Source organism: Hipposideros armiger, unplaced genomic scaffold (genome assembly GCF_001890085.2).
Source record: "Hipposideros armiger isolate ML-2016 unplaced genomic scaffold, ASM189008v1 scaffold_33, whole genome shotgun sequence".
Lineage (NCBI taxonomy): Eukaryota > Metazoa > Chordata > Mammalia > Chiroptera > Hipposideridae > Hipposideros > Hipposideros armiger.
The window spans coordinates 442,563-459,852 of NW_017731383.1; the positions used below are offsets into that span (position 1 = coordinate 442,563).

Genomic DNA, 17,290 nt, shown 5'->3' on the forward strand with positions numbered 1-17,290 from the left:
CCGTGCAGTGCTGGGGCTTTGCGGAACCAGGGTGAGTGTTCCGGCCTCGGGCTTGAGATGAGTCTCATCTAGAACATGGGTCAGGACACGGGCGTCCAGCGCAGCTGGGGCAGTGGCCTGGGTTCTGAGGAAGGGGCAAGCCGGCAGCCCCCCGGGTGGGGGTGGCCCTGCAGCTGTGCTCCCCCCTAGCCCAGCCATCTTGGGGACCCTGCCCTGGGGCTTTAGCTCAGCTCAGGAGGGACAGAGCTGACGGGCACCAGGGCCCCTCTATCCAGGGGACAACAGGTCTGAGCTGGGGGACCCTATGCTCAGATGCAGGAGGTGGGAGCTTGTGGGAACGGCAGCCCCATCCCCCGCCTTCCCCTGGGTGTGTCCCCCGCTTCCTGGCTTGTGTGTGAGGCCAGTGGGCAGGTCCTCCTGGGGCCCAGAGCCCCACCCCAGCCTCCGACACCAACAAAGCCACATCAGAGCCCCACTTTATTCCAATGTCACACAGGTGTGTGGGGTGGCAGGACATCCCTGGTTGTCCCTCGGGGACCCTCCTGGTTCCCTCCAGGGCTCCCCTGGGGGCTGCCCAGATGACCCGGCAGCAGGTAACCCCCACACACGCTGTCACAGACGTCGTCCCTCACCCACCGCCCCCCAGGGCAGCAGAGCCAGGGCACCCGGGAGGAGCCGTGGTTGAAAGTGCTGGTGGGCCAGCGGCATGCGGGGGCCGGGTGGGTGAGTGGGCTCCATGCTCCAAGGGACCAGACGGCAAGGTCAGGGTGGGGGTGTCACTGGTCAGCACCAAGCTGTGAGTGGGCCCCTGAGGTGCCCAGTGGGCAGCAGGCACACGCTGACCCTCCAGTCGCCCCACCCAAGCCAGGTGCCCGGGGCCCCATGTGCGCACCCCGGGCAGCTCCTTGAGGGAGAGGGCCGTGTCCTCCACTCCAGCCCCCAGGACCCCGTGCCCACACAGCTCAATAAATACTTGCTGAAGGGGTAGGAGGGATGTGAGGGGACGTGGAGGTGGGCCAGGCTGGGAGGCATGCAGGCTGCACGCTGTCCCCACGGCCCAGCCTCCTGGTCGGTGGTGTCCCACTCAGGTGGGCAGGTGGCAGCACGAGGGAGGGAGAGGAGGAGGAGGGGTGTGCTGGGCTGCCCTGGCCGGAGGCCAGGCCCTCAGAGGGGAAGTGGGGTCCAGTGGGCAGGGCGTGGGGCAGGGCCGAGGTGTCATGGGGGACAGCAGCATGACCAGCTTGGGCCGGGCTGGCCCACAGTGAGGTTCCAGAGAAAAGGTCCCAGTGGCTAAAGCTCGGGCCCCACCTTGCTGTTTGGGGCTGCCGTCAGGCCGGGAGCCGCTCCCGCCGTCCACAGGCCCCCACGGTCCAGCCGCCGCCGCCTCAGGCCTCCAGGACCGTCTCCAGGTTAGGGTTTATGCTTGAAGTGGGCTTCCACTGGAAGAGGGATGGGTGTCCGCCCTTGGCACGGCCACACGGGCGCCGGCCGTCCCCCGACCAGCCCTGCCCGGCCCTCACCTGCGTACTCCTGGGGCAGCATGGGCCTGTCCACCACCTTCCGGAACGCGTCCAGCCACGCCCGCTGCTCCGGCTCCGTCTCACAGGCCAGCAGGAACCTGCGCTCCGGCGTGACGATAGTGATGCCGTGTGGCCAGTGGTGGCCCTGGGTAGCCGGTGGGAGTCTGTCCAGCACCGTGTAGCCGCTCTCCCTGCTGCCGATGAAGACCTCCCCTCGGGCAAAGGCGTCCTGCGGGTGCGGCAGGCTGAGCCTCGGGCCAGCCCCTCGAGTCGCCCCCCCCCGGGCCTGGGGGCTGTTCTTGCGGGGCAGCTCGCTGTCCTGACCCAGCTGTGCTGGGGAAGTGGGGGGGGGGCGTGGGCCCGGGACCCTGGGGAGCCACACCCACCCTGCAGGGAGCCCCAGCTTACCAGGGGGTCTTTGAAGTACATGAGCCGTCTGTCGTCCATGGTGAACCAGCGCTTCCGAAAGCCTTCTGTTTGCTGCGGGTCAGTGTGCCCGGAGCGGCTGGTGGGCGTGACGTGGGCCCCCGCCCCCCGCTGACCACCAGGGGGCAGCGCCTCACGCTCACCCAGCCGCTTAGCTCTTCGCCGCCCCGCCTTCTGGGGCCCGCGCCCTGCTGGCCCCCCCTCGGCCTGCCCCCCACTCCCCATGGGCTCCGGCGGGGCTTGCATTGTGGGTCCTGGGTCCCGGGCTCTGAGTCACTCCTGTGGCCGGGATTGGGCTGAGCAAGGTCACAGGTACACGATCGGGCGGGGCCTGACACCCCCCCCCCCCCCCCCCCCCCCCGTGGTCCTGGGTCCGCGGGGCCCCTGTTCCTTGTAAAACATTCCGGGGGCCACGGCCGTCCATGCCAAGGTGACCCGCTAGAGACAGGCAAGCTGAGGCTTCGCCTGGGAGTCGCCCGCACTGCCAGCCCCCACGGCCACCCCAGCCCTGCCTGCCCCCAGATGACCGAGGCCAGGGCGGCAGGTCAGACGCACCTTGGGCCCCGTTTTCTCCATGTAGCCTTCCTTCAGGTAGTTCCTGGTCAGCTTCGGCACCAGCTGGGGTGGAACATGGGCTCAGCCCCAGGCCTGACCCCACCCTCACCGTGCGCCCCGCACCCCGGCCCCGCTCCCTGTCCCCTGCAGCTCAAGCTAAAATGCCTCTGGATGAAGGATGGCTGTGGTCACTTCAGGGGATCTCAGGCGTCAGTGGCAGCGGTCCCTGGGGTCTCTGTGCACCCTGGGCCAGCCTCCCGCCCAGCCCAGGGGCCCCGGCGGCGGCAGCCACTCACGTCAGCGTCGCTGGCCCCCGGGAAGGCCACTTGTAGGTAGTGGAAGCGGGCGGCGCGGAGCGCGTTGAACCAGTGCACCATCTCCTGGAGGGGACGGAGGGGAGCGGAGTGGGTGGGGCGCGGGCCTCCCCTCCAGACCACGCCCGCCCGGCCGCTCCAGCTGCCTGGGTCGGGGTCGAGGACAGGCTGTACCACCCAGTCAGGCCGCCCCCGTGGAGCGCCCATGCTGGGGTGAGGGCGCTCGGGGGAGCCCCTGAGGTGGCCTGGGAGGACGCGCGGGCAGGGCGACAGCAGCGGGGAGGACGCGGCCTGGCGCTGCTCCGCGTTGCGCGGCCTGTGTTCGGCGGGGGCTGTTTCTGACCTGACGTCGTCTTGCCCAGAAGCCTCGTCCATTTAAAACCCAGCCCACCGCCCCCGCCCCTGCCCCTTGGGGGTGGTGGAGAGAGACGAGGGTAGAGGCTGTGGGGACAGCCCGCCGACGCTCCGCCCAGCCCGGCCTCTGCACGCCGCCCGGCTCCTCCCACAGACGTGCCGGCCCCGCCCCTCCCCGGCCTTTCTGTGCTGGGCTCCCTCAACCCGGATGAACCCAACAATCTGCTTCCCCTGATGGCACCTCGCCAGTGCCAGCAAAGGGTCATCTGCAGGCCAGCCAACCCTTCCAGTCCTCGCTGATCACCCCCGCCTGCTGGGTCGCCTCACACCCGCTCGGCCACACCCCGCCCCGGCCACCATGGCCACGCCCTCCTCCAGCCCTGCCTTGAACCTCGGCCCCGCCTCTGGCCCTGGCCACGCCCTTCAAGGACCCGCCCACTACGGACGGATCCCCCACAGCTGCCCCTCCAGGCCCTGCCCCTCCAAGGCAGGCCAGTGCTTCAATGCCCCCCTCTGTACTCTGACCCCTGCCAAGAACTCCAGCTCACCCCTGGGGCCCCCAACCCCAATCCATTGCACCGCTCAGTCCTCGGGGTCCTTCCTCCCACCCTAGGGCCAGAGGCTGTCATTACATTTACACCTCAGACTGATCCTCAGCACAGAACAGCCTAAACAACAACAAAACAAACAATAACAAAACACAGCAAACCCTGGGTAGGGGGAAAATCTGATTCCCAGAGTTACCACACTATTAGGTTCAAACGTCCAGTGTTCAACAAAAAATCGCAAGGCATGCAAACAAACAGGAAAGTATGGCCCATTCAAAGGAAAACTAATTCACAGAATCTGTCCCTGAGAAGAGTTAATGGCAGATATCTTACACAAAGACTTTAAAACAACTGTCATCAAGGCACTCAAAGAACCGAAAGAAAACAACACGCGAACAAAACAGAGCTATCAATACAGAGACAGAAAACCTAAAAAGAAACCAAACAGAAATTCTGGAGCTAAAAGTACAGTAACTGAGATGAAAAAACTCACTAGAGGGATTCAAAGGCAGATGCAGCACAGAAGAAGGAAGCAGTGAACTTGAAGCTCGGACAGGGGAAGTTACCGAGGCTGAGGAACAGACAGAAAACAGGCAGAAAAAAAGTGAACAGGACCTAAGGGACCCGTGGGACACCGTCAGGAGGACCAGCAGATGCACTGCGGGGGTCCCAGGAGGAGCGAGAGAGCATTTCAGGGACCAACGGCAGAAGACGTCCCAGGTTTGATGAAAGATACAAATAAAACATCCAAGAAGCTCAATGAACTCTAGTTAAGAAGAACTCAAAGGGGCCCCAGCTGAGACACATCATAAACAAACATTACTACCAATTCCACAGGAATACAAAGGATTATAAGAGTGTACTGTGAGCAATTTGTACACCCCCAAAATGGATAACCTGTATGAAATACAAATTTCTGGAAACACAAAACCTACCAAGACTAAATCACAAAGAACTAGACAATCTGAATAGACCTACCTACAAGTGATAAAGGAGATTGAATCAGTAAGCAAAAATCTCCCAACAAAGAAAAGCCCTGGGCCTGTCGGCTTCACTGGAGAATTCTACAAAACATTTAAAGAACTACCACCAATCCTCCTCAGACTTCTGCATAAAACTGAAAGGAGGGAAACTTCCTACCTCATTGATGGGGCCAGCATAACCCTGATGCCCAAGTCAGGCGAGACACTGCAAGAAAAAGAAACTACAGACCAACATCCCTGATGAATATCGATGCAAAATCCTCAACAAAATACTAGTGAACGGAGTTCAGCAGCATGTTTTGGGTTCTACACCAGGACAAGTGAGATCTGTTCCTGGAATGCAAGGATGGGCCAACAGTAATGTCCACATAACGCGCCACATTAACAGAAGAGGGGAAAAAAACACATGGTCATCTCAACTGATGCATAAAAAGCATTTGACAAAATTGATATGAAATCTCAACAGAACCAGAAAAAAAACAATCCTAAAAAGGAAGAACAACACTGGATGACTCACACTTCCTGATTTCAAAACTTACTACAAAGCCCAGTAATCAGAGCAGTGCAGTGCCGGCAGACAGACCAGTGGACTAGGACAGAGAGCCCAGAGATCAGCTCTCACGTACTCGGCCAAATCATATTTGACATGAATGTCAGAACCATTCCATGGGGAAAGGACAGGCTTTTGAACACATGGTGCTGAGAGCACTGGGCGTCCACATGCTACAGAATGCAGTCGGATCCTCACCTCGCGTCACACACACAAATTAACTCAAGATGGATCAAGAACCTAGATGGAAGACCTTAAGCAATAAGACTCTTGGAAGAAAACAGGACAAAGCCTTCACAACATTCGATCTGGCAATGATTTCCTGATTATGACACCATAGGCACAGGTGACAAATGAAACAATAGGCAAATAGGACTTCATGAAAATTGAACAATTTTGTGCATCAAAAGACACTGTCACAGAGTAAAAAGACACCATACAGGATGGGAGAAAATATTTGTAAATTATATATCTGATGAGGGATTAAAATCCAGTATGTAGAGAGAACTCCTAAAACAAACCCAATTCAAAAAATAGGCAAATGACTTGAACAGACGTACAGATTCAAGAACGGCCAAGGAGCCCATGACGAGGTGCTCGCCACCCCAGGCACGAGGAAGAGGGGGACGACGGCCACAGTGAGGCCACCACACACCCACGGGGATGGCTGAAACCAAAGCGCCAGAAACAAGTGCCACCGAGGACGTGGAGAAATGGAACCCTGTGCACACTGAGGGGACGTGAAACGGTGCCGCTGCCGTGGGAACAGTGTGGAGGGTCCTCAAATAATTAAACACAACCACCATGTGACCCGGCGATCCCACCTCTGGGTCTGCGCCCGAAAGAACAGGAAGCGGGGTCTCAGAGATCCCTGCACCCCACGTCCACGGCAGCACTGGGCACAGTCGCTAGGAGGCGGGAGCAGCCCCGTGTCCACCGACAGGTGAGTGACAGACAAATGGGGTCCAGCCACACGGTGGACGTTACTCAGCCTTAGAAAGGAAGGAATTCTGTCACCTGCTGCAGCGTGGATGGACCCTGAGGACACTGCTGATGAAATCAGCCAGTCACAAAGCACACACACTGTGTGACCCCACTGATACGAGGACCTAGAGGAGTGAGACTCAGAGACAGGAAGTAGATGGTGGGTGCCCAGGGCTGGGGAAGGCGAGGGGGTTAGTGTTTCATGGGGACAGAGTCTCAGTTTGGGAAGATGGAAAAGTGAAGATGGACGGTGGGGACAGCCACACAACGCGAGTGGGGTTAATGCCCCTGAACTGGACACTTAAAACGGTTCAAATGGGCAATTTTACGTTGTGTGTGTTTGACCACAGTAAGGAAAAGGACCGCTGAAGGGTGGCTGCCCTGGGGGGTGGGGGAGGTGGGTCAGCCGCCGGGGGGACACTGGACACCCCCTCTTCCACATGGACCTGCGGTCCTCTCCCTACAGGCCCCGGAGGAGTGGGCTGGTGGCCCTGGGCTCCCCTGAGACAGCCCGGCCCTGCACCCACCTTCCCGTCCTCGTGGTAAATGAAGATGTTTCGGGTGCTGTTGTCGCGCAGGTAGGTGACCTGCAGGCCGTGGGGGTGGCCTATCTTCGCCGGCTGAAAGGTCGCATTCAGATGCTCAATCTTCATGACGGCCTTGGGCTCCTTGGCCTGGGAAACACACGGGACCTCAGTGCCAGGTGGGGGGTGGGGGGAGGGTCCAAGCTCAAGGGTACAGGCAGGTGGGCTCTGTGTATGGCAGCACAACTGCTGTGCTGTGCAGCTTTGGGCACGTTTCTTACCCTCTCTGGGCCTGGGTTCCCTGGTCTAAGTTTATGGTAACAGCACCCCCTCCCAGGGGACACAGACGGGCACTCAACATCCGGCAGACGCCGCCGTAGCCCCTGCAGCACACGGCTGCTGTCTGGTCACCCCCTCACCCTGCACCGCCCTGCTGCCAGACTTCCTTTCTTTCCTTGCTCTGGGGGCTGGCAGGGGCGGCGGGGCTGTGGCCACGATCTCCCGTGGTTGTTTGTATCACGGGCGATGTGACCTGGAGCTGGTCTTGAGGGGCTCTGCCAGCTGCAGGACCTACAGAACCCTCCCACCCGCCACTGTCACCCCAACATGTGCTTTCCTGGTGGGGTTGCTGTTGACTGCAGCCAGTCCCCTCTGTTCCTCTCAGACCTGGGAGTGCCTGCCAGGGAAGGGCCCAACCCAGGCCTGGCCCCGAGGAGTGGATGAGGGTGTCCCTAAGGAACAGGGGATCACGGCTCCCAGGAATTGCATGAGGGCAGCTGAGGACCTGGCACTGCTGTCCAGGGGCCAGTGTCCAGCCACTACAGGCCCTCGAACAGAAGGCCAGGATGCTGCCCCAGGACGGGCCCCCCACCTGCCACCCCCAGGCCGCTCACATCATTTCTGTTGAAATACTTCAGGGCCCCCTCTCGTTCAGTCAGCACAAACTTCCGGCTTAAAAACTGCCCATTGTCCCGGCCACGCTTCCAGAGAAAGCCCTCTCGGTATCCTGAGGAGAGAGAGCACATGGGTCAGACGGCCTGTGGAGCAGGCTGGGGGCCACCACTTGATCTGAGCCCAGGACCCTGTGTTCGCTGAGGGTGGGCACAGGGTGCCTCCGGCACGGCTTCGCGTAGCCCAGGAAACGCCCGCCAGCCCCTGACACGCAGCCTCTCATAATGTCCCCAGGAGGACCTCTGAGGCACAGCCTGTTACTGTCCCCGCCGGACAGACAGGAAACTGAGGTTCAGAGACGTGAAGTCCTGGTCCAAGGTCACCTTGCCAGCACGGTCTGGAGCTGAACCCAACAGGAGCCCCAGCAGGAAGCCGCTCTCAAGAGGCCAGGAGCCCTGGCCGGCCTGCACTGCCCGTGAGGGCCAGCAGGTGGCAGCAGGGCCTCAGGACACGCTGGGTGGACGGGGTGAGACAGCCAGGCGGATGGTGCCACGCTCCTGACCCCACACTTCTGCACTGGCTGTTACATGTCCCCAGGCCACACGGAGGGACGAAGGGAACCCTTGCCTGAGCCTGTCTGGGTCCCAAGCCAGCTGCCGGGACGCCCACCTCCAGACACTGGGACAGCAGCTGTGGTGTTCTCGGGGGGCGCTGGCCAGGGTCCCTGACGTGCATGGTCCCAGCAGCTGGACAGCTGTTTGGCCCTTGGCCCGAAGGCAGCGTCCTCTCTCAGCCTCAGAGTGAACGGGCGTGGGGGTGGACGCCTGCCCAGGCCGCAGGCCCCTCGCCTCACTCAGGAAGGCCCAGGCCTAAGCATCTGGACCCCAGACTCCAGGCTCCAGCTCATGCCGTCACTGTGAAGCGTTCAGCAGCACGGTCCAGGCCTGAGGGGTCTGTCACTCTGCCCCCACTGCTACTGCCGACTGCGCCCCACAACGGGGGCCTCTCCAGGCTGCACAGTGGGGCAGTGCCCAGTGGGGCCTCCTGGCACACACCTGGAGCCCGCTGTGTGAGAAGTCTCCCAAAGAGCTGGCCCATCCTGGGGTGGAGGCCAGATGGTTCACTCAGCATTTATTGAGCACCTATTGTGTGCCCAGGCCTACTAGGTGCTGGGCCCTACTGTGTGCCAGCACCTACTGTGTGCTGGCTCCAGAGCGCGCGGAGGAGCCAGCCCACTGCCACGCCCCACAGAGCAAACCCGTGTTGTGCCTGGTACAGGTTCAGGAAGAGATTCTGAGTGCTAGTGGAGACAAGAGACCACTGCACAGCCACTGGAATTGCCAAACCAAACCCCAAAACTGATGTCCCGAGTGTGGGAGCGCACACAGCCTGGGAGCCTCCTGCGCTGGGGGAGGGGCTGCAGCCACCCTGGAAAACAGTGACACAGGATGCAACCCAGCGAGACATGGAAGCTGTTCACATGGAAGCCTGGCAACAGTGCTGGCAGTGGCTTCACTCGGACCGCTGTCCCTCGGCTGGGGAACTGGGCTGTCGGGACTCGGGCCCCGCTGCGCACTGAGGAGCGAGCTGCACTGTGGGTGCAGGCGGCCGCGAGGCGTGGGGCTGCTCTCAGGGCCCAGCCCCCGGGGCTGCAGCACGTCCACAGCGTGTGCTCAGGCACTTGACGCCGTCACTCCCGTCACCGGGTGCCCGGTACGGGGACACTTCCCCACATGCCTGCTCTCGTGCCTTCGTTCATCTGTTCGTTCCTTCACTCATTCATTCAACACCAGCGCACCCCCAGGAACTGCCAGGAGGCCCCACTGGACATGGGCTGTGGCAGCGGCCAGGGGCGGTCTCTGGCCTGCGGGTCCCTGTTATCGGGGCCCGGAGACATTGCCTGACCTGTGCAGTCACACAGCAGCCAGCAGGGAACTGGGGACCAAGTCCTGGTCCCCAGGAGGGAGACGGCTGACAGCGAGGCCGGGGGGATGAGCTGGTGCTCCCCAGCGTCACCACTGCCCCGTGTGATCCTGCAGCACCCAGCACCGGGCGAGCGCACCAGAAACAGATCCCCACGCTCACCAGCCAACAGGGTGCTGGCTCGCAGGAACCTCCCACCCACCCCAGATGCGTGAGCGCCCCCCCCCCGCCCCCACAAGTGCCCAGCACCCGGCAGACCTGGGCTGGGGAGCCACCCCCTCGGGGTCAGATTAAACCAAGAGCACCCCTCCTTGTCCACATGCCCCAAACCCTGACACCCACACATGGGCTCCAACACAAGAACGTGGAAAGTGCTTCCAGGAAGTGGGGTTCACGGTCTGAGTCCAGTGGGGAGCCTGCCTGGGTCACGGTTGGGGAGGGGCAGAGATGGCCCCTCCCACCGCCCAGCTAAACCGCAGAACCGCCGTCACTCGACCCGACCCCACCAGCCACCCCAGCGGTGCCGTGAGCCCTCTGTGCCCTGCACTGACGTCTCTTAATGCTTCCAAAAACAACCCCATATTGGGCACCAGGTCCCCCACGACACATGGGGAAACTGAGACACAGAGGCGGGCTCTGTCACTCCCTCAGAAAGCCCCTGCCCCCAGGGCTCTGTCTGCCCTGTGACATTCAGGACAGAGGTGGGGGTGAGGTGGCAGCACACAGCTCTGGCTCTGCACAGCCAGGCAGCTGGGGGGGCGGGGAGGGGAGCATGAGGAGATGGGGTAAGACCCCGGGAAGAGCAGGGTCCACAGCTCGGCAGGAAGTGCTGTGTCTGTCGGTGACTGGGGCCAGCCTGCGCGCCTGGCCCTCTGGACAACGGGGGGCATTGTCCACGGGTGAAAGGCAGCCATTGAGGCTCGGGCTGAAGGCGGGTCGGCGTGGGGTGGGAGCTGGGAGCAGCTGTCACCCAGGGTCAGCCCCAGCTGGCAGGGACGCAGGGGGCCCAGCCCAGGTGCCCCCATTCACCAGCGACCTTGGTCAAGGCAGCAGCGCAGGGCTCAGGCCGTGGGGAGTGCCAGGCTGGCACCTGCCCGTCGGGTCCCCCTGGAACCTGGTGCCCTTGCCACAATGCTCACTCCCTGACACCAGCTCCTGTGTGGCCTGGCAGTGCTCATATGTAGGTGCTCGGTGACGAGAGGGAGACCGCCGCTGGCCCTCTGCCCCCCGGGCCCGCTATAGACACAGCCCACCCGTGACCAGGCCTCAAAGCCAGGCAGTCACCTGGGGTGACGTTCCTGACCAAATACTGCCCTGGTTCCCTGGTCCCCGGGACCCTGCTGACGGAGCCTCCGCACACTCTCGGTTCCTCCATCTTGACGCTCTTGAGGGCTGCTGGGCGGGTGTTCTGTCCAGTGTCCCTTGGATCGACTGTCGGACGTCTTCTCATGACTGGGCGAGGTGATGCATTTTCAGTGGGCATCGTCATGCCCGTGGCGGTGACAGGGACTCGGTCACCCGGAGAAGGGAGTCTGCTGGTCTCTCCAGTGGGAAGTGAGTCCTTGTCCTTTTGTCTTCAGCAGTGTCCTGGGAAGTCCCCTGAGGCCACCAGTGCTGTGTGCCTGCCCCCCGCCCTCGGGTCGGGGCGACCACTGTGGGTCCTGCCTACGACGGTGTCGCTGGGTCCCACAGACGGACTTCCCCTTTGCATGTGCCTTCCACGTCTGTTGGCTGGATTTCCGTTGTCAGAAAGCTGCCCGTCCTCCCCTCCTCTCGTATTGGTTTGGTTCTTTCTGTCGGTGTGGACCCTGGAAATCCACTTCATCCTGTGGGCTAGAATCGGGGCTATCGCCGTTCGCCGTGCTGCCTGAACTGCCCTTCAGAGGCCGGGCTGAAGGACGCCCTCCTGTGAAGCCCTGGGCTCAGCTGAGGCCCCAGCTGGAGCCGCGTTGGCGGGGACAAGCGCCCCGGCAGGCCCGCCCTGCGGCCTGGCATCTGACCCCACCCTGTAGCCCACTGCCCCCACTTCCAACACCCCCGGGGACCCCCAGAGCGGACTGTCAGGCTCCTCACAGGGCCCCAGCAGCCTGCGGTGGCGCAGGTCAGGCCCAGGCCCTCCCCAAACCCTGCATTTGCCCTCCCTCCTGGCGGACTTCCGCATTCTGTGGGTGAGAAAGTGCTCTGTGGCAAAGCCAGGGCCGGGCAGGAAGTGCCCACGGGAACCCCCGCTCACAGGGACACCCACAGGGCAGGGGTGCTGGCAAGGCCTGGGAGTCCCCCCCAGGAGGCGCTCGGGTGCCGTGTGCCCCACCCTGGACACTGGGGGCCTGCCCCTCTGTCCCAGCAGGGTGCTGGGCAGCCAGGCGGCGCGAGGCTGGTGGTGGGGAGCTGCATGTGCCTGGCGCTGCCCCCCATCCTGGGGGGAGACCGTTGGGCGTGTACGGCACAGGCACAGCGGGGTCTCTGCCATGAGCAAGTGACACTCAGAGGCAGCATGGGCAGGAACCTCACACGGGACCATGGCGGGGGAACCTCTGGGGCACCTCCCCACGTGAGCTTGAGGGTGACCTTGCCCTGAGGGTGGCTTAGGGAGGGTGTCAGTGGAGGCAGAGACCAGGATTCCCTTCCTATAAACCTCAGGCTTGGCTGGAAGGGCCGTTGCGGGAGGCACAGGGCCTGGGGTATCAACATCCTGGGGGCGATGGCTTTAAAGAAAAGGAGGGGACACAGTGCTTCATTCAGGGTCCCCGTGTGGGGCTTGTAACTAGCCCCTCATGGCCCCGCCTTCAACAGCAGCTGCCGCCCCTCTGTGGGGACCAGGGACGAGGCCCGCGGTCTCCTGCACTCGAGGGGAGCCCGGAGGCCAGCCCAGGGATGACTCGTGAGCCTGGGGGCTGCTGGGAGAGCGGCGAGGCACCAGGAGGCACGATTGGCAGCAGCAGGGAGCCCGGCCCTCCAGTGTGCCAGGGACTGCTCACCTGGGGGGTGCCAGCCTTCCTAGCTTCTCAGGTGTCACCTCCTCCCCAGCTCTGTGGTGGTGGGGGGGGGCACAGGGAGAGGCCCGGCCCAGCTGACCAAGCCCGGAACTGACACCCAAACACGCCAGAGGCCTGTGATGGACAAGGCCAGGAGCTGGCCGCCCTGCGTGCACGCCCCACTCTGGAACCCAAACCCCGGCTCTCGCGAGGAGCACTCCTGGTTCCCAAGGCAGCCCACGTCACACCTCCCTGGTCATCGCCACAGGGTCACACACCCGGCCCTGACCAGCCAGAGCCCGAGACGGGCCTTGTCCTCACACGCCCTTTGCTCAGAGAACTTGTGTGAGGGATGAAACGACCTGGACCTGCTGGAGGGAACCTGCCCCGGGAGCACAGGCACCGACCCAAGGGGCAGAGCCCAGTCCCGGCAGCGCTGACGGAACCCCAAATCAAGCTGTGCCTGAAGCCAGCCCACCGTGTCAGCCAATGCACTTCCTGTTTTCCTCACACCTGAGTTGGACATCTGTCGCTTACAACCAGAGCGTGCCGATGTGAAAACACACAAAAATTCAGTGGTGTGGTTGTATCGGCCCAGCCTGCCCCCACCTCCGAAATGAGGCTGCACGCCATGTTGGTCTCAGGTGCTAAGACGTGTATGCCGGGGAGACCAAGGAGCCAAGGCTGAGCCTTCCTGGGGTTTCCGGAGCAAGTGGGCTGGGGTTCAGGCTGGGACGGATCGTGGGGAGTCCCGGGAGCAGAACAGACACAGACGCCCATGTCCCACGTTGGGGACCATCAGCACAGGGTGAAAGGACTGCTGGGGTGGACAGGAATTGAACCAAGACCGTACACTGGCCGTGAGCTAGGGGCGGGGGGTCAGGAGAGGCTGCAGGCAGGGCCCCTCCCGGCCTCGCAACCACCGCCTGGACAGGGAGCCAGTTACCCCACGAGCGGCCGTGTGGATGGCAGAGGGCTCACCCCAGTGCACGGACAGACGGAGCCCTTATCCATTCATACCCTGTGCGCTCCCTGCTCTGAACAGGACGCCATTCCTGGCAGCAGAAGCCGTGGTGCTGACAGCCTCCGGTCAGCCGGGCCCATCCCTGGCTTCGGGGCGCCTGCACAGTGTCCCCTCTCGGCCCCACACCTGGGCCAGAGACCTGTCCACCCCCCCGCCCCCCAGGACCCGCTCACCCTGTAGGCCACCCCAGAGCAGGGAGACCTTCCCGGCCGCAGCCCTGCGTGTCCCCACACCCCACCCGCTCGGTCAGGGGACTGACACTGGGCCACCCAGCTCAGTGTCAGCAGGCCAAGCGGCTGGACACGTGTTCAGGCCGGTTAACCAGTCACCCAGGTTCATAATTCTGCAGCTCGGGGAGGAGGAAACAGACAGAGACACAGACACAGAGACAGAGAGACAGGCAGGAGGGAGGGCAGAGGCGCCCGCCTTACCCGCGGAGTAGGGCTCCTGCCTCTCGGGGTCGGTGAACTCCCGCCGCTCGTACTTTGCCCGGATCCACTGCTCGCGCAGGAGGCTGGGAGGAGAGAGCAGAGGCGATGCCTGACCCCGTGGTCCAGCGGGCACCCTGGGGACGCTCCCTGAGCCTGACCACGGGCGTGTGGCTCCTGAGAGACCACCCGTCAGAGCCGTCTTGGACACGCGTCCCACTGCCTCGCAGAAGGCAGGGCTGAGGGCCACCAGCTTTGATTTTTAAACGTGTTTGCTAACCACAGTTTTATCTCTCAATACTTCCTCTTTCTAAAAATTTGAGAATTCACATACCATCAAATCCACCCATTTAAAGTGCTCAAGTCAGCGGTGGATACTATATTCACAAGCTGTGCGCCTCCCCCCACCCCATTATCTAGTTCCAGAGCATCCCGCCACCACCAATAGAAACCTGCACCCACTGGCACCCACACCCTGGCCCCCAGGCACGAATCCACCTCCTGCCTCTGTGTTTGTGGGTTCTGGACATTTCACGTGGACAAGTCGTGCCGCGTGGCAGCTGCTGTGACTGCCTTCCCTCTCTAAGCGTGTGTTCAGGCCGCCCCACGGCTGCACTCTCCCTTGCCTCAGGCAGGGCTCAGCTCGGCTGGGGACGGACAGGCCGGGCCAGCCCCTGGGTGGCCGCTGAGGACACCAGAACTGGCCGCAGCGGCAGCTGGGTCCCGAGGTACAGTTCGCAGCTGTCGGGGAGGGCGGGGCTGGACCAGCAGGAGGCCCCCCCTGCAGGCCGGCCTGACCCCCATACAGAGGCGGCACACGCGAGCGCCCCCACATCGGCGCGCCCGCCTCCCCATGGCCTGGAGTCCCCCAGCAGGGCACAGGCAGTGTGCACCCGAACCCCACGGCGCCAGCTCCCTCCCTTCTCTCGGTGCTCACAGACCTCTGTGACCCCAGTGGGCTTGACCTCACGCCAGCTCCCCCACCTCCCACTCAGCCCGCCAGCTCGCTCCACCCCTGCTCTCGGTGTGAAGGTGGCATCGCCCCATCAGCCGATGTGCCAAGACCGGTGTCCAGAGGGCCCCACGGCCTGTTTCCATTTCTGACTCGTGCGATTTAAACGCACAAATCTGTAGGTCACCTCAGAAGACACGGTCCGCCCAGGCGTGCGGGCCCAGGGGGAGGGTGAGCTGGGCCTCGGCACGTCCCAGCTTCCGTTCCCAGTCCACCACACGGAACAGAACAGACAGGAAGCCTCTGGCTTCACTGGCCCCGCGGTCAGCTGCAAAGCTGGGCTTGGATCCTGGGGTGCTGGGGTCCGGCCCACCCTGCAGCAGCCCCACCTGCGGCTCTGGGGTGTGTGTCAGTGCTCCCAGCCACGGGGTATCTCAGAACAATGGTTCACCCCCCTCCCAGTTCTGGGGCTGCCTGGCGCGTAGCCGCACCGCTCCGACCCCCGCCCTCCTCCCAGGCGCCGTCTCAGCGACCCTCTCCGGCCTGTCACGAGGCCAGCGGGCATGGAGGTCGGGCCGCCCTAACCCAGCGTGACCTCATTCGAGATCCTTCATCCACATCATCTGCAAAGACCCCGTTTCCAAACAAGGTCCCTTCACAGCCCAGGTGAGGACGTGATCTATCTTTTGGGGGATGCCACTCACCCCCTTAGAGGGAATCAGCTCCCCTCCTGCACCCAGTTTCTCGTCTATAACACAAGGGCCTCCCCAGGCCCAGAAGCCTCCAGAAGCAGCCACAGGAGGAAGGCCTGGGACTGGGCACGCTGCGGGGAGTGGTGGGCAGTTCCCGTCCCGCTTGGCAGAGCCATCCCGACGGGGTCACCGTGGGTCCCAAGTGCAGCCTGTCGCCTGCTGCCTGGGCTGGCCCTGCCACGGCCCCGGGCCCTGAGCTCCTCAGGCCACCTGGTCCAGCCTCCTGTGTCAGGGCAACCAGCAAGCCTGTGACGGGGGTGGGGGGTGGGGGGGTGCCCACACCCCCACTGATGGTGTCTGGGGGGCCAGGATGAAGCCCACCTGGAGGACTCCCAGCATCTGTCCTGTGTTCTGGAGAATCGGGCCTCACAGCCCCCACCAGCACCCGTCAGGGCCCTTGGAGTCAAAATGGGTCCCCTCACCCCAGAGAAGACCAGAGGCTGGGAGGGGTGCCGGGAGGGCAGGGGTGGCCAGGGGTGTGGCTGACCTGCAGCTCAGGACAGCGCCAGACAGCTTTGCACCCCCAAGGCTGGTGCAGCCCGGGAACGGGGGTACCTGCTGAAATGACCTGTGACAAATGTGGCCGCAGGAGGGGTGTGCGGGGTGCACACGGGTCCTGCCCGTGTACCTGCGGCTCTGGCCCTGGTGCTGGCATCTGACTGTCATCGCTGGATGCCTTAGTCTAACCCCCAGCCCCTGGATTGAGTCCTTCAGGGCTCCTGCCCAGAGGCTGGGGCTGGGCTTGGCCTCCTGGGGACGAGACCACCTCGTGCCTCGGTTTCCCTGCCACACAGAAGCAGTGCACCCAGGCGGCTCCTTCCCTTTGTCTGGGAACAGGGGGCACAACACCCTCCTGCTCAGCCCCGCGTCAGCGCTTGCCTCCACCTGCCCTGCGCCCCCTCCAGACCCATCATTTCATCTGTGGGGTTCCTGAGGCTGTGACAGGCTGGATTGTGACCACCCCAAAAATCTCATGTTGGACTCTCTCCCCCAGGACCTCAGACTGGCCCTTGTTTGGAAACTAGGTGGTTGCAGATTCATAAATTAAGACGCGGTCATGCTGGAGAGGGTGGCCCTGACTGGGGGTCCTTACAGAAAGGGGAAATCGGGGCGCACACACACACACTGAGGGGCGACCACATGGGGACACAGGGAGCAGACGCCGTCTCCACGCCCCGGAGAGGCCTCGGGGGGCCCCACCCTGCACACCTTGTTCTCGGACGTCCAGCCTCCAGGACTGTGACACAGTGAACTCTCGTCTGGTGTTTTGTCACCAAGGCCCCAGGAAGTGAGCACAGCGCTCTTTTCAGCAGGGACACTGCCCGCGGGGACCCTGGAGATCTCGGGCTCTAGAACTTCTCCTGGGACCCACAGGCCCCAGCTGCTGGGAAGCGGGGTGCTCGCTGCGTTTCCACACCAGGCCCCTCGCCGCCCCGATCACACAGGAAGCAGGCCGGGGCTTGGTTTCCCTCAGTCAGACTGAGAGGGGTGGTATGACTGTCTTTCCCCCATGTCAGGACCGAAACTCAAGGGCACGGGGTGGGGAACGGGGGGTGACACAGGAAGACAGCCTGAGTCACGGGCCAG

The 17,290-nt window shown here is 63.0% G+C and overlaps 1 protein-coding gene across 2 annotated transcripts in view; it reads right to left on the minus strand.

Moving 5' to 3' along the window:
• Window positions 1-458: 458 nt before the first annotated feature.
• The window catches only part of ADAP1 (ArfGAP with dual PH domains 1), a 46,913-nt gene continuing 30,081 nt past the window's right edge, over window positions 459-17,290 (minus strand). The window contains exons 4-11 of one of the 2 annotated variants that reach the window (XM_019637475.1): window positions 14,003-14,085; window positions 7,652-7,764; window positions 6,762-6,908; window positions 2,798-2,881; window positions 2,502-2,564; window positions 1,929-2,000; window positions 1,521-1,749; window positions 459-1,439 (exon numbers count right to left, since the gene is read on the minus strand). In XM_019637475.1, the coding sequence (XP_019493020.1) occupies window positions 1,411-1,439; window positions 1,521-1,749; window positions 1,929-2,000; window positions 2,502-2,564; window positions 2,798-2,881; window positions 6,762-6,908; window positions 7,652-7,764; window positions 14,003-14,085 (820 nt within the window). In that variant the 3' untranslated portion in view covers window positions 459-1,410. Of the gene's footprint in view, window positions 1,440-1,520; window positions 1,750-1,928; window positions 2,001-2,501; window positions 2,565-2,797; window positions 2,882-6,761; window positions 6,909-7,651; window positions 7,765-10,856; window positions 11,502-14,002; window positions 14,086-17,290 lie in introns of those variants that run through there. The other variant, XM_019637474.1, reaches the window with a different exon arrangement.